At 32.3% G+C, this 16,833-nt stretch overlaps 1 protein-coding gene across 1 annotated transcript in view; it reads right to left on the bottom strand.

Moving 5' to 3' along the window:
* LOC132737357 (uncharacterized) overlaps positions 1 to 16,833 on the bottom strand; it is a 72,691-nt gene that overhangs the window by 44,689 nt on the left and 11,169 nt on the right. Inside the window, exons 11-18 of the mRNA XM_060724628.1 lie at positions 16,086 to 16,223; positions 14,941 to 15,078; positions 14,367 to 14,504; positions 13,851 to 13,988; positions 11,252 to 11,389; positions 10,910 to 11,047; positions 9,150 to 9,480; positions 7,169 to 7,238 (exon numbers count right to left, since the gene is read on the bottom strand). Coding sequence (XP_060580611.1) covers positions 7,169 to 7,238; positions 9,150 to 9,480; positions 10,910 to 11,047; positions 11,252 to 11,389; positions 13,851 to 13,988; positions 14,367 to 14,504; positions 14,941 to 15,078; positions 16,086 to 16,223 — 1,229 coding nt within the window. The remainder of the gene's footprint in view (positions 1 to 7,168; positions 7,239 to 9,149; positions 9,481 to 10,909; positions 11,048 to 11,251; positions 11,390 to 13,850; positions 13,989 to 14,366; positions 14,505 to 14,940; positions 15,079 to 16,085; positions 16,224 to 16,833) is intronic.

Here is a 16,833-nt window from a genome sequence, read left to right as displayed (position 1 = left end):
TCTGTTTCAGCGCCATATGACCTAAATTGTGTAGGTGCGCCGTAAAACCAGATTTAAAAAACTAATGTTCACAGTGTGCCCATTTATTTTAAAAGCATCCATAAATGAAAATATAACTAGTTAATAAATTCAATGCACTTTTTTGCCATCGAAGTACATGTATATCCATTCCCTTTTCTAGCTGTCCAACTGGCGTTTGCTTGTGAAAAGTTTTCCAAATGTGCCTACTAATTCATAATTCCATAAAGCCATAGTCTGACCTTGATGTTTATGTTACCTGCAAATGTGCTCTAACTCATCAGAATCTTTTTAAAGTAACATATATTTAGGCGACAAAGATATGGACTGGATATCAATGTACTTTCATATAACGACTTTTGACATTCACGCATGCCAATATATAAGTATATGATAAAATGGACGAAAAAGGCAAAAATTCCTTAAATTTGATAGAGATTAACTAGGCATTTTTATTTATATATAAGCTATATGCATCGTTGTATTAAGAAGAAAGCAATGTAACATCAGTGACCCCTTGGTTAATCCAAGTCACGGCAATACGTTATCGTTCGAGAAAGATGTCCCCCTTTCCAACAATCATTATACATTTATTTCTCAAATATACATGTACAATCAAGTAATGATTGACGTAATGCAACAACGGTATATATGAACTTTGTTTATATAAAGTTTGATATCACATATTATTTTACCAGTCTTCATGACGGACCAAGTGATACAAAAGATTGCCAATATCTTAAGCGTTTTAAATTTTTTACAAACAAAAATCGTTAGTAATTTGTATAAACAGTCGATTCTTACTTATATAACGGATTTCAACTTTCAACTTAGTATATTTTATGGTTCTTGGTATTGTTTTAAGAACAAAGATAAAAAAAAGTGGAACGACACATCGAAAAAAAACGACTAATTTATTAATTGTATTAATACAAATCACAGATATGTATAGAAATCGAAAAGCCGAGTGCTTACTTGCAAAACAGACGAACTTCAATATCCAACAACAAACGTTTGACTGTGATCTCTGACAAGCTAACCAAGGCTGTTATCTATGCACAAACACTTACACATATCACAATGATAAAAGTTTCTCTGAAAGGTAGATTAGAAAGTAGAAGTATGTGCATAATACTGGACGAATTATGCAGTTTAATGTCTACTGTCCACAAATGGGGTCACAATGAGCTTGCAAATTTTCTTATGTTACAGTGTCTGACAATCATTATCTGAATGATGCAGTTGTTAACTATGTTTTTATATAAGTGACATTTATAAAAATCGTTCTTATAAAATGTTATATAATAGTAATACAAACTTATTTTTTTTCTCAACTTTTATACAATATAATATCATGAATTAAGTCGATAAATTCAAACATTTAATGACTACATAATGCATCTGTTTACATGTGAGGTTAGGTAAACATACAACAGTACCCGTTCGTGTATTCATAATATTGTGTTTGAGTTCCATACACAAAGATTAATGGGGAGAGGGCTGAAAAGTTGTGATTGGCACTCATAAATAGTCTTACCGGAATCAAGTACAAATCAGGTATAAAAAACCTAAACTCATTACTTGCCCTTATTGATAACGTGAAATTATAATTGACGATAATTTATCAACTGTAAGGTTAAAACCGAAATATAGAGTGCATTGTCTTTCATATGCATATTATACAAACATTACAGTAAAATATCAAATATGTGTTTACAAGAACCATCATATTTGTTTCTTATCTAAAATTATATCATAGACAATCATTTTTTTTTAAGAATTTAAAAAATGTAAAAGACATCAAATACATATGAAACCTGAACATACCGCGTTCATTTACCTGTACAAATGATGGTGGTATTATATGCTATATCAAGGTATAAGTATTCGAAGCGTTGATCTCAATTCGTAGTGTTTACGGTATTGAATAAATACAATTTTAAAGTCAATTCAACGAATTCCAAAAGAGCAACCTAACGGGGCCACAACATGCACGCGGCAGATTTGTCCATTTAGCAATGGGAAAATTTCTAGTTTTTTTTTTTTTCTTCTTCTTTTCTTTTTAACAAAATTAAACTGTTTTCAGATTCTCTTGTAAAAATAGCTTTTCTGATATATCATCGAACTTTAAGGAATATAACAACAATAAACGTTAGTGATAGTTGCATGTTGCATGATCTTTCTATTTTTATTTATCTGATGAATAAGGAGTCAATGCGCCAGTCTATATTCTAACGACTAGAACCAAATTTGTACAGGGAAACAGTGGTATGACTTAAATACGCAACGGAGATTTTTTTGGCGCAAAGGAGGCACTGGACATTGTATTTTGCAAAACAGGCACAACGTATGCTTATTCATTTTTTTTTCTTCTTTTCTTTTTAACAAAATTAATCTGTTTTCAAATTCTCTAATGAAAATAGCTTTTCTGATGTACAATTTATCATCGAACTTTAAGGAATAAAACAACAATAAACGTAAGTGAGAGTTGCATGTTCGATTACATAATCTTTCTATTTTTATTTATTTGATAAATAAGGAGTCAATGAGCCAGTCAATATTCTAACGACTAGAACCAAATTTGTACAGGGAACCAGTGGTATGACTTAAATACGCAACGGAGAATTTCTTGGCGCAACGGAGACACTGGACATTGTATTTTGCAAAACAGGCACAACGTATGCTTATTCATAAAAATAATTAAATGTTTATTAATAAAACAGATTAACTGAGATACAAAAGTAAGTTTAACGTAAATAGTTTGAAGGATTCTATACTGGAAAAATGGCCGCAAAATGGCCATGCTTATGACGCAACAGATATAATTATTTATAAAGGGAACAATGTACGGTTAAAAATAACAATTGTCAAACTAAACTAAATTATAATTATATCTAATAAATGTAGTGTCAACTTAAAAGTATGTTGTAAATTTCAATAGGATTTTAATATGTGTTTGGAAGGTTATACAAGCTTGCGACATGGTATGTATAAAGATTATAATGAATGATTATAAATTACAACCATTAAAATAAAATTTATTCTATTGAATATAACATCATAATGGAAATTTGTTTGGAAATTCAAATGGAATGTTTTCTAATTTTTAATGTTTAAAGGATTATATATGTCAGGAAAATGGACATATTATCGGCGCAAGTAGATATGTTTGTCTTTGTCATGAATTCATTTTTAGTATACCAATCATTTCATTTTTACTTGTAATTCAATTTAATTTGCTTCGACCAGACCTTTCAACCTTTAAAAGTACCACAAACACAAGAATATTGTCGTGCTGAACGATCTTTAATGATCGAAAATATAAAATCCCTGATTGAATGTACGGGGGGGGGGGGACTTTTACAGCCTGCGGGTACACTACGCTTTGAATGTTAATAGTACTTAAGTTACATACAAACAATGCATGACCGGAACATATCTGTGTGTGTAACTACGACACTATATCACGTGGGTTGACCATGTGCAGTTTAATAGAAAATTGTGAAATTATGCATAGATAGATTACTATTATTATCACAAAATCCATTTTATCAAAATAAAACGGTTTAGAACTGTTCGATATTTAGAACAGGAGATGTGTAAAGTATGATAAACTAGATCAACAAGGAAAGGTGGCGTTCAATGAACGCAATCCCCGTACGACCCAGCAACCAGAACCAGTGGCAAGGAGCTTAGGTGGACAACAAACAAAAACAGGACAGAGCATAAGCCGCCGGATATTTCGGTATGTAGAGCCGCTTAACGGTATTCCGAGGGATCTAGTCAGGCCGCAGATTTTTTCTCACCCAGTGACATTTGGCGCCCAACGGGATACCTTGAATGCAATTAGCTAATAATTTAACTCATAATGTTCTGTAACCCTGAGCCATTTGGTGAGGCTGCATTATCTTTTACCCCGAGACAAAGATCCTATGTATTGTCTGTTGAATGTCGTAATAAAAAAAAATAACAAGAATAAAGATCAACGAGGCAAAGGCAACGTTCACAGGACGCCGCCCCCGGACACACCCAAGCAGGACACCAAGAAGGCACTTACAAGTACCTGTAGTGGACACAAGGGCGAAAGGAGCGGGACATGTAATGTGAAATAATATAAACAAAAACAGGCTCATAAGGGAATTGAAGGGAAAAGGGCTATACGGGTGAAAAGGCGGGGGGAATTAAAAATGGAAGGGGGGGGAGAGAAAATCCCTACCGTCAACGACAATCCAAAAAGACAGACATCACAAAACATGTTAACATCCAAAAACAAGTAACAATACAGACAAGAAAAACACGTGAAGGAACACAAAGAGGTACCGCCTTGGAACGGTCAGTGGTAGTTAAACCACTGGGGAGTTTAAACCGGTTTTAGGCGCGCCAAACCTCACTCTTAGCCCCAATATGTTCCTGAATGACACGAAAATATATATATAATTAATCCCCGTTAAGTGAAATTCTAACAATGGTCATGGTTACATTAGACGAAATAAATAAAACACATACAAAATTATGTAAATATGTAAAAAAGTTACTGCCTAATGACCATTACCAAAGTACTCGATGCCTTAAAGGAAGGCAGAGCAACAAGAAAATCACCTACAAGGGCCCGACGAAGCAAGACAGAAGACGAACATTAAGACATAGCCATAAGGTTGTCGTTGTAATGGAATAATAGAGAAATAAAACAAAAACAGTTATAGCTACTGTCTTTGAATCATTATTTGAGCCTATGTTTACATTACAAAGATTAATAACAATTAAAAAATTGTTACAGCTCGAATTCGCTTTTCCTTTCAATTTCTTTGTACATCAATATTGACAAAAAGGGGTGTCGATTATGCAATTATAAAAGTATACTATTTTTTGCATAAATTTTCCCACCTAAGCAATCGCTCATTTTTATGCGTTTAGCAATATAGCGTAGTGGTAGAGAGTTCGCTCTGTCAATGTAAAGACCCTGGTTCGAGTCCTAGAAAAGGCTTCTTTTCTTTTTTTATGTTTTGATTTTAGTTTTTTTCTTGTTGCATAGTCGTGTGGGGGTAGCGACCATTGAACGCCGCCTTTCTTGATATTTTACAATGAAAGGAATTCAGAGTTCCAAACTAATGCTATTCCATCTGCTAAAAACCAAATACATTCAATTTTGCTTAACCGTCACAAATTTAACTTTAAATTAAGCAAAACTTTATAAAAGAGAAAATGAAAAGTAAAGTGACACGCTATAAAATGTATTCTGAAAGTAAACACCATACTCAAGAAATATGCACAATTGCATATTTGAACTCGACAGTTCATTTTCGTATAACAATCTGAGCTCTCTCACCAGTGCGTTACTCTGATTTACGCGCTTTCATTTATATTGAAATATGAATGCAAAATATAATAATTGAAAACACTTGAACCACCAATTATATATTACCGATAACGTAAAAGTTATCGTGTTCGACTTATATCTGGTGTTACATATTTTGACATTTTCAAAATTGGTTACTTTACAGTAATAGCATTGACGTCATCCATTCTCACTATATGATGGTCTGTTTTTCCCTTGGCTACTTATGTGTATATGTTACATATAACCAAAATATGTGTAGCAAGGTCTGTTCTTTACAGGTTTTTACTTGCCTTATAACCTAGCTTTTCGCGAAATGGAGTCAAATTGTCCTGAACAAAACTATCATCACCTGATCTCTTCCTGGCACTAAAAAATCTCTGTCTAACCTTCGAGTGCGTAAATTTTAAAGTAACCTTGCGGTTGAAATTCTTTTCGGTGACATTAGTCGATGTCAGATTCGTTAAGAGTCAGACCAACCATTTTTGTTTTATCTTAGAGCTTCCTCTAAACATGCTCGTCTTCGTCTGGTTTGCCGCTATTATCTGGGATTCCGGAGATGTTTAAACACACCCTCCGCCCGTAATGATTAAGATATGATTAAGATCGTTATGTTTTGCGTGTGCTGATTTGTAGATTACTTATTTCAGTTTTCAGTACAGAAATTTCGTCTCGAAGTACTTGTGTTCCTTTATGTATCATTCCATCGACTTCAAGCCTAATATCCTTCAGTACCTCACCTTCCAGTGCTGATTTAAAGATTTTTGTACATTAATAAAGCTAATTTATCATTCCGTTCATTGCAATTATCTTGGCTGAACGTCATATTCACTGAAGAGTTTGTAGTTGGTTGGGTTACTGATGAGGTACTTAATGTTATTATATTATGTTAATATCAGACTCGAGAGCTACACAATAGTATGTCCCCTCTATCTCACCATCAACTGTGATATTACTCACGATAATTGCAAATTAATTGTAATAAGATATTCCCAAGCACGACTCACAACCATGTCAAGCGGAAAAGAAAATGTTTCAAATAGCTATATTCAGACATTCTGACCGATGCACAATTAACGCAGATCGGAAATACTACATTTAAAATTTATGATTTTGTATTTATTAACGAAATAATAAATGTAATAAATACAGATGTAAATATGATGAGCAGGAGCGGCGGTAAATAAATTGGGGTCCTTATCATAGTCCTGTCTTGGAATGGTACGCGCAACCACTGGGTGATGTATGCAAATTGGAATATGATAGGAAGTTAACAGTAAATATAATAATCATAAATTAAGACAAATGAAAAGCAACATACATCTAATCTAGAGGTAATAGATGGATATCAAAACATGCATCGTTAAAAGTAGATAACATTCAGTTATATAGAGAAATATGGTAAATGATATAACAATGAAAACAAATCAAATAATTTAATATATAAAACAAATCATACATATATCGTGAAAATAGTATAGAAAAAAAACTGAATAGTTAATCATTTTTGTTGTTCCGATAGTTGTGATTTTATCATAAATGTCTTAAGGCCTATACATTAACATTCTAAACTTGTTCATTGAAAAAAATCAGCATGATATGATAAGGCAATATGATTGAATCACTCAATATGGTCTCAATATTTGTCAATAACAACAAACCAACAAGGTTTGATCCGAGGGAAAAAAGAAAATATAACAATAGCAGACTTCTATCGATTCAATATGTTAATGAAATTGAAATAAAATTCCCAAATCTTAAACACTGAATGTGCGGAAATCTAAATGCTCGAGTGACAAGAAAAATGTGACGAACATGTGGCACACCGAAGTCATTTCCGTAAACAAGTAGTCGAAGACGCAACGTTTTATGGCCAAAAACATTTCTGAAAAAAAATTAAAGTGAAACTTTATTTTCTAACCATAGTGCATGTATTATATATAATAAATGTGCGCGTCATTTGCGTGCCTAATAGAATGCAACATTTCACATTATATCTTAAACGTACATTTTAAACATAGAAAGTTTTGATTTATTAACTCTCATGATTAATATGAGTGAAATCAAGACTTTACAAACACTTACCCAATATAACTTTACTAATTGACAAAAAGTAATAGAAGCAAAATTGACCTAGCTAATTGGCCAAATGGTCACCCTTCAAAATTAAGCAGGACATTTAAAATTTAATATTTTGATAAAAAAACATCTGCGGCATAATGGGACTTGAATGTTCATGGGCCCAGGTTCCCTCAAACACAAATATACGCAAGGTTTTAAGAAATTTATGAAAGTAGGTGACTTTAATCTTTTATTGATTGAGGAATGTAAAGTTTTATTCTTTAGTCTTAACATCATTTGCCGACCAATGAAATCGCTCCAATTTTTAAAGAAGTGCCCTTCTTAATCGTGTAGCCATGCAAATTGTGTCAATTATTAAGGATTTGGAACTAAGTTTGCATGTGTAAACTGTGTGTAGTAGCCCCTTCTTATAAGGACGACTTGACAGTCAACATTTTTTCATACAATCAATGAACTACGGTAAACGCTTTTATGGCTGGTCGTTTTGTTTTTAAGTCATTAATACACCCAAATATTTAAGTTGTTTTTTACTATTATATATAAATCACAAATATTGGTGTTTGTCAATTTAACATTTATCAATAAATGCACACAGTTTGGCACATGAAGGGTAGAGTTTCACTTCTCAAGGTTACTTCGGTATAGTTCAAATGGCATTGTCCTTAACCCTCAGCAACAACATTATACAAAGAAGGGCTAAAAAAGCCGTTATCACATAAATTATTTACGTTAAATATTATTCAAAAAGTTGCAAAAAAAAAAGAATTCAGCGGTACACGATGTAAATAATGGGCACTCTGTCAACAAATTTACCTTTGCTATTTTTATATTGTCATGGTTCCTAACTCAACTCCACCCATTGTATTATAAGTTCCAAAAAGCATTACTTGTAAAGATATTACCGAATTTACATTTTCATGTTAATAAAGGGAGGTAATTATAATTTATTTTCTATAAAGCCTAATTCGAATTTTTCAATTAGAAATGAATGAATATATTTTAGTGATTACATATAATAAGGACAAATCTTTGCAGTACACATTTTACATAGTCTTCGATGTATAAAACTTGTTAAGAAGCATAATTTTATGCTTATATAAACTTTCACTTAATTGTGGTAACAAGCTCAATAGGTAGAGCGCTAGACTCAAGATAGGCCCGGGTTCGATTCCCGGACAGCGCAGGCCACTTTCGTTGTTATTGGTTATGAAAGTCTTTCTACGGTCATTTGCACTGTACATCTGCTCTGCTCTAGCTAGACAGAAGTTTCAGTTCCTTGCGAAAGTGAAAGCAACTAGTACTGGTAAACTGTTTGACAGCCTGGCGTTGATCGAACTGTGGTCTGGTGAATTCAATGTGGCTTATTGCCGTGATCCGAAGTGAAATCTACCAACAACACCACCACTATGGTAACAACCTAAATTACAACATACATGATCTTTAAGAATTATAAAACAGCGTTGAATACTTACATTTCAACTTTATTACTGAAATGGATCGGCTTTTCTGAAAGGTAAAATCAACCTGAAGTTTGTCATTTAGTTGACCCATGAACATCAAAAAGCGTAAAAACTATGTAAGATAGTTAAAGTTAGTATAAGTATGCAAAACCAGGCAAATTTCAACAAATAAACAAAACGATAAAGTAAAACGTAAAGTTATACGTATTGATTTACATGTATATCTTTTTATCAGACCAAGCATTTATAATTACCTTGCTCGACGTTTTAAGAATAAGACGAGTACAAAAATGACAGCTACCACCAAGATAGCACCGATTGATATCCCTCCGATCTCTCCGACATTAAGTTTCCCTTTCCTATTAGTTATAACGTTTGTTGAAGTACTTCTAGTTTCTGTAGTTGGGAGAAGTGTTGATTGTGTACTAGTAGGTATTGTGCTATTATGTTCATTACAAGCATTGCCATGCCAACCTGGATCACAGTATCCTATGGAACACTCACCGTCGGTATTATTACATGATGTGTTGTTGAAACAATGACACTCATGTTCACAATCTGAACCAAATTTCCTTAACGGACATTCTACAATAAATAAATTGTTTCGGTTAAAATCTGTACAAAAGAAGAAAAGTTTAAGATGACCAAAAACGGGCAGCGACAATATATAAATTTTATACGGGTTAAGCCCGCTTTTGGGCTGAACACGAATAAAGGATACAGTCTATCCAGTTACATATGTGTTTGACAATCTCTTGTACTTATATGACATTTCTTACTGTGGGCACGTTTCTACTGTCGAGAACACAACTGTCCAAAACATTGTACCTTATAATTTATGCACATAAAATTGGAAGGAAATTATCAAGGAAACCAAAAAGAAATATTCTAGATTACATGTTTGACAATTTATTGTTTCCAGATTTCAGTAGTTAACTTACACTCGAGTCTTTTATTTATTTGTGAATTGTAGTTGTGAAAGAGAAGTGAATAAGATGTTTCTGACTGCCTTTGTATCGCTAACCTGACAATTAAGGCTCTAAATGACAAGGAACAAGTATGAATGAAACCATTTAAAAGGTTAATTTAGGTTAACTGATGACACAGTTAAAATCTGCATCTGATATAGTTCAAACTAAAAATCGTCACTGGTTTCTATGGAAAGTCATGGTTGGTATGGATGTAAGACTTGCTGTGAAAAGTCAATGGTTTATATTTCATGTTAGATATGTTAGTGTTAACCTGTATGTCTCTTTTTAATATTTACTTTATCTATATAAGGAAGGCGAATGACTCCACGAAAATGTTCCGATTTAACCCTTAACCCTGTGCAATAGTTTGAACAAACTTGGTTCATAGCTACTATGTGTATTTACTGCCAAATATCTAAGCTTGACACAATGCGCTTTAGGAAAATAAGATTTATTTAATATTGCCGTTTTAAAATTCATTTAAAGCATTTTGACCTTCTTATTCATCAGATTTGAACCATTTTGAGCTTTGATGAAGAAGGGCATCTATGCAGCTTGTTAAATTTAACAATTTGGTTGAGGATAAGATGTTGTTAATGTCACACTGAAATGCTCTGGTGAGCTAAATGGAAAAACCTAAAGACTATAGTGCTTAGAAATTGCTGAATAGGACCCTATCTAAAGTCCCTTTTTAATGTGTATGTATGTGCGTATTTGTTGTGTGCGTGTTCGTGTGTATGTGGCTAAACTTGTATTATAAACTCTGCAATTTATCACAATTCAACATATTTTATACTTCTTACGTTCTAATTCTTTAGAATGAAGTCAGGTTTATAGATGATTTTGATAGGTATGTGTTTCAACAATGTTATTGCAACAATTTTTTTTATCAAAACATGAATTCGAATTAAAATAGATACATGTACAAGTAACGTGTAACGAATTCTTGTCGTTAAGAAATAAGTTAAACATAGAGTTAATGAACAGACATTAACATTCTTGTTTGAAAATTAAAAATTGTGTATGTAATTTTGCGTTTTTACCTTGACTACAGGAAACCCCAATCCAGCCCGGATCACACCTTCCCATAAAGCATTCCCCATTTGTACTGTTACATGATGATCTATTGAAACAGTGGCATTCGCTTTCACAATTCGGGCCAAATTTTCCTTGAGGACAACCTAGGCAAATTATTTAATCAAGACTTTGAACAACGGTTTTAATACGTAACCTAAGACAATACAATTTAAATTTGAAATATATATATAATAAAATATATTAGTATGTTTAGCTGTAAAATGAAAACGTTTATATCATTCGATTGTTCTTTAATCCGATTCAAAAGTCAAAATTTATCATCATATAAAAAGTTTGATTCCTAATACCTTGACTGCAAGAGCTTCCCTGCCAACCCGATTCACAGTCTCCTATAAAGCACGTGCCGTTCACATTGTTGCAAGATGTATTCCTTGCACAGTGACAATCTGTTTCACAATTTAGACCAAATGTTCTGTAAGGACACTCTAAAAAGAACAAAAAACATTGCATTTGTGAAAAATGCTAAGGCATTAATATTATAACACTAAATAACAGTGTAGGACAAGATTAATTTTTGTTTCTTTACAACTGAACTTTTTTGTTTCTATACAAATGAACTATGTTATAATGCAGTTGAGTCTAGGGAATTAGGTGGTCAAGCTCATATTTCAGCTTGTCAAATGAAAGTCAATGTGTTGATGTGTCTAATGTTCAGATACAATGGCCGTAGTGCACAATAATTGTTTCAAAATAAATATTTTCGCACTTGACAAAAATGAAGGTATTTACTTATTGCATAGCTGTATTAAACTTTGAAATACAGTAAGAGTCCCCCCCCCCATTTTCTTCTATTAAGCATTATATAGTTCTGAAAACATAAAAGAATATTTACGATTTGAAGTCATTATTACATAAAGTATTTCATAAATATCCCTGTAAAGCTTACATTTCTCTTGTAGGGCCAACTCGACACAAAAAACTATAATTTGAACAAGGGGGCATTGGCCCCAAAACTCTCACCTGAGGACCGACTTTTATTTGTGTGACAGCAGTTTATTACAAGAATTTGAACGATGTTGGTCACTAGAGCATACTTCATGCATGTTCAATGTATTTTAATTATACTTTATTCATTATCCTAATTTCATAGCTGTGTATCAAAAACAATAAATAAGGTCACTTAGTCAATATCTAGGTCATTTGATATCAAATTTCAGCTCTACACCTGCAATTGTGCATTTTGTCATAGCTGTACATAAAAAGCAAAAAGAAGGCACTTTATCATAATCTAGGTAAGCTGATACCAAAGTTAAATTTTACATTTATTATTGTGCACTTGGGCTGTGCATTAAATGAAAGCAAGTAAGTAACTCTTTTGAACTCTATGTCACATATTTAAGTTTTAAGTTCAATTTACATCTTTATCTGTGCACATGGACCAAATTTCATAGCTGTACATCGAAGGGCAAGTAAAAAGGTCACTTGTCAAAATCTAGGCCAGCTGATATTAATATTCAATTTTACATTACAAACTGTGCACATGGTTCAAATTTCATGGCTGACAATCAAATGACCAGAAGGTAGGACACTGTGTCCCCTTTGGCAGGGCATAATATTGATAAAATGGTTGAATTCAAACAATCTTGATACAGGTCCACCAGACAATGTTTTGTGTTAAATGTCTACGCTCCAGCTTTCTCCTACTCAGAAAACACTTTTAACAGTTTATGTTTTTACTATTGGTACAAAATGCAAATCTTGTCCCCGGGGATTTAATTTGAACAATCGTGGTAGAGGTATACTACACAATGTTACATACTAAATATCTTACCTCTAGCCTTTGTCAATTCAGAGAAGAAGATTTTTGAAATTTTTACTTTATACATATAAGGAAAACCTCTGACACCTGGGGCGGGTCCAAGTTTTACCCTAGGGGCAAAATTTGAACAACTACAATAGAAGACCAATAGATGATATCATATACCAAATATCAAAGCTCTATAATACTTATCCCTTCAGACAAGAAGATATTTTTAAGTTTTTACTTAATGTACATCAATAAAAAATCAATGACTCCTATGAAGGCCAATTTTATCACAAGGCCAACAATTTAGACAATCTTGGTAGCGGTCCACCTCACAATATTGTATGCCAAATATCTAACCCCTCTCCTTTGTCATTCAGAGAAGAAGATTTTTTTTGTTTTTACTTTATACATATAAGGAAAACCGATGACTGCCCGGGGCGGACCAATTTTGACAATAGGGGCAAAATTTGAACATCCTTTGTAGAAGACCTAAAAATGATGTTATATGCTAAATATCAAAACTAATCTTATAACTAATATCCAAGCATTGTACCTTCAAACAGGAGAATTCTTAAGTTTATACTTTATGTACATAGTGAAAATCAATGACCCCCGGGCGGAACTAATTTTGACTCAATGGCTATGACCCGCAAAATATCTATGCTCTAGGCCTTGTGGGTCTTTGCAAGAAGATTTTTTTTTAAGTCTTTAAATTCTCTTTTCTTCTAATCACACACACACGCACACAAACACACACACACACAACACTTACATATGAACCGCTATATGCCACCGCATCGCAGATGATGCGGTGACATTTAATCACGAGCACTTACTTATTCTATTATGCATAGAACTGCTGTTCACCGCCACTTTTGTTAGGTGGTTAACGTTTTATATATATGGTAAATAATTTCTTTGAAACTTTGTATAATGTTTCTAAGCCTTTCATTATTTTACTTTCCAATTGATAAAGGATTGGCCATTGTTTTACATGTGTCAAAAAAGACAGTATTTGTTTGATGTTTAAGTAAATTAAAATAATCTTAAAATGCATTTAAGTGTATTTTAAACAATCATCGGAAAGAATACCTAGACAAAAAAGTATTTTTTCATGTTTACTGAAAATGTATAATTACCTTGACTACAAGAATCACCTTGCCAGCCGATATCACATTTATTAGATGAACACACACCATTCACTTTATCACATGATGTATCATTGTAACAGTGGCATTCGTTTGAACAATTTTGTCCAAATGTTCGAGTAGGACACTCTATAATGATATAAAAACTTGTTTCTAAACGACAAAATGATGTGAAAGAATTTAAAAATAAACCTGCTTGTATTTACTAGGATTTTTAAGCTTTTAATAAAATGGATATAAATTTGTAATTTTTTCACATACCTTACCGCTGATAATGATAAGATAAGTAAAAGATTATTATCGTTGAAAAAAAATTGTATTTGAAAATTAAAAATAAAATTATAATAGCCTTCCAATTTTTAATTCTTTGCTTATTACTTTATTTCCTCAATTATCTATTGATCCTCGAGCTCTTTTTTCATAAACGTTATGTTTTGAAATATTACATGTAAGAAGACATTAAATCATTACTACAAGAACGTTGTAATGTTTCACTTATAGAAATACCTTGACTACAAGAACTGCCGTGCCAACCAGCATCACAAAAACCTATTGCACATGTACCGTTGATTGTGTTGCATGAGGATTCGTTGTAGCAGTGGCAATCCATTTTACAATTATCGCCGAATGTTCCGTTTGGACAGCCTTAAACAAGATGAATGAAACACTTAAACAGTGACGTCAACATCACAACTTTCATTTATAATTGTTTCGTTTTTGCTGTTATTATATTGTACGTTTTTACATAAGCATAAATTAAGAATTTTCAACTGTTTTAAACAATTCAGGAGACAGAAACTTGATTTACACAAATAAAGTTATATTTTTGAATCGATCAAAATGGTAAAAAAATAACTAGATTTATTCAGTTATCTATATATGCTATTCTCTATTTGTTAAATATTTTAGAATTGTCTTCCTTTTACCAATAAGACAGTATTTAATCTATTTTCAAATAAAGAAGATTCTTAAAATAATGCTTCTACATGACAATTAAACAGACATCAACAGATAAACCTTGACAGATCTTATAAACAAATCTAAATGACTGCTTTTATTGTATTGAAAATTCACAATTTACCTTGACTACAGGAATCACCCTGCCAACCGGGATCACAGCCGCTAGATGCACAAAGTCCACTGATTTTATCACATGAAGTTTCATTATAACAGTGACATTCATTTGAGCAATTTTGTCCAAATGTCCGGGCAGGACACTCTGTTTTAAAAATTAAAATGGTTCCATAAGGGAAACAAGAATATTTAAAACAGTTTAAATGCTTCATATATCAAATTTAGGTATTATGACTGTAGCAACTTACCATTGATAATTAGATAAATCAGAAAGACTTGTTGTACTACTATAATGTTAATAATTAAGTGTTTTCATTATGGCATTGTTATTGGACTGAAGACAGACTAAAGCCCAATAACCAAGCCATTATGAAAAACATTTAATTATTGACAATTTTATTAATTAACTACACATACTCTAAAAAAGGTTAAGTACTTAGTGAACAAAAAATAACTCATCTGAAATTCCGTTGTTGTTAGGTATATGAGATTCTTGTTTTAAAAATGTCTCTGAAACCTACCTTGCAGCAATTCAAAATGACGATTTTTTTCAATGAAAAAAAGCAGATTCATAATGGCCGAGATGGAGAGACAATCAAAATTTCCCAATCTCATAATAGCCAAGTTTTCTCATGTAGGCCGTACTCTTTGCATAATGGCCTTGTTTTATGTTCATAGTGTCTTGGTGAAATTCATATTAGCCTTACATTTGAAGTTAAAACGTGCCTAATATTAAGAAGTTTATTAATATGAAATGATAATGATCGTGTTATAACTTTTGTTATCAAACGTTATACGTATACATTAAATCATGTAACATTGGATAGGTCTACACTAGGCTTATTTTCATTAGTATTTCAATGTATTGATATAGAAAAATGTTTAATTTGGATATTCTTATAAAATGCTGCTATAAGTGATTTAGAATGATCATTAAACTGATGAATAATAAACATTTTGTTCTAGAACACTTTATATATCTGCTATATAAATATATGTTATATCGAATCACATATCTCACTTTTGCTAACAAATTTAATGTATAATTCTTTCGTGGTTTGTTCTTATGTCTAATACTTAGCATAAACCTAATTATGCATTGTATTATAGACCTTCCGTTATAATACCTAAAAGTTCATAATTGCGTATTACCTTGACTACAAGAACTACCTTGCCAACCCGCATCACAAATACCTATTGGACATGTTCCGTTGATGTTATTACACGAGGAGTCGTTGTAACAGTGGCATTCCATCTTACATTTATCACCAAACGTTCCGTGAGAGCACTCTTAAACAAGATAAACAAAACGCGAGAACAGTGACGTAAACAACACACCTGAGTAAACATATAAAAGTAGTACTTTATATCCATCAAAATTGTGTCAAATGCAGTATGCAAGTTAAGAAGTCTACATATTTTACTTTCTAAATGTTATAGATTTGATCATTGTTTTACATTTGTCATTAAGACAGTACTCGATTTATGTTTAAAGGTACATTATGGCTCGGACATAAATTAAATTCTCCCTCCAAAGAAAGGGCATGTATGTTTTTAACGTCTAAATAATGTTCTTAGAGTATTTACATGCTTATCACATTTGTTTAATTATTTGTATCATAAAAGTAAAAAAAATAAGTAAACAAAATAGTGTTTGACTTCCGTTAAAAATACCCTACTTGTATTTGTACAAATTACACTAAAGCAACGAAAGGAAAAGATGGCTTAGGTATTAGCCAATTATTTACATTTTATAGACTATAACGAGAAACCAAAAATAGTATAGAATTGAGAAATAAAAATAAATAATTGGTCTTAAAATAAAGAATATTCTAATTTAACTGATAGTGCACAATTACCTTGACTACAAGAATCACCATGCCAGCCGGGATCACAGCTA

Source organism: Ruditapes philippinarum, unplaced genomic scaffold (genome assembly GCF_026571515.1).
Source record: "Ruditapes philippinarum isolate M1 unplaced genomic scaffold, ASM2657151v2 ctg1191_1_1_1_1, whole genome shotgun sequence".
Taxonomy (NCBI): Eukaryota; Metazoa; Mollusca; class Bivalvia; order Venerida; family Veneridae; genus Ruditapes; species Ruditapes philippinarum.
This window is presented reverse-complemented; position numbering and strand designations above follow the sequence as displayed.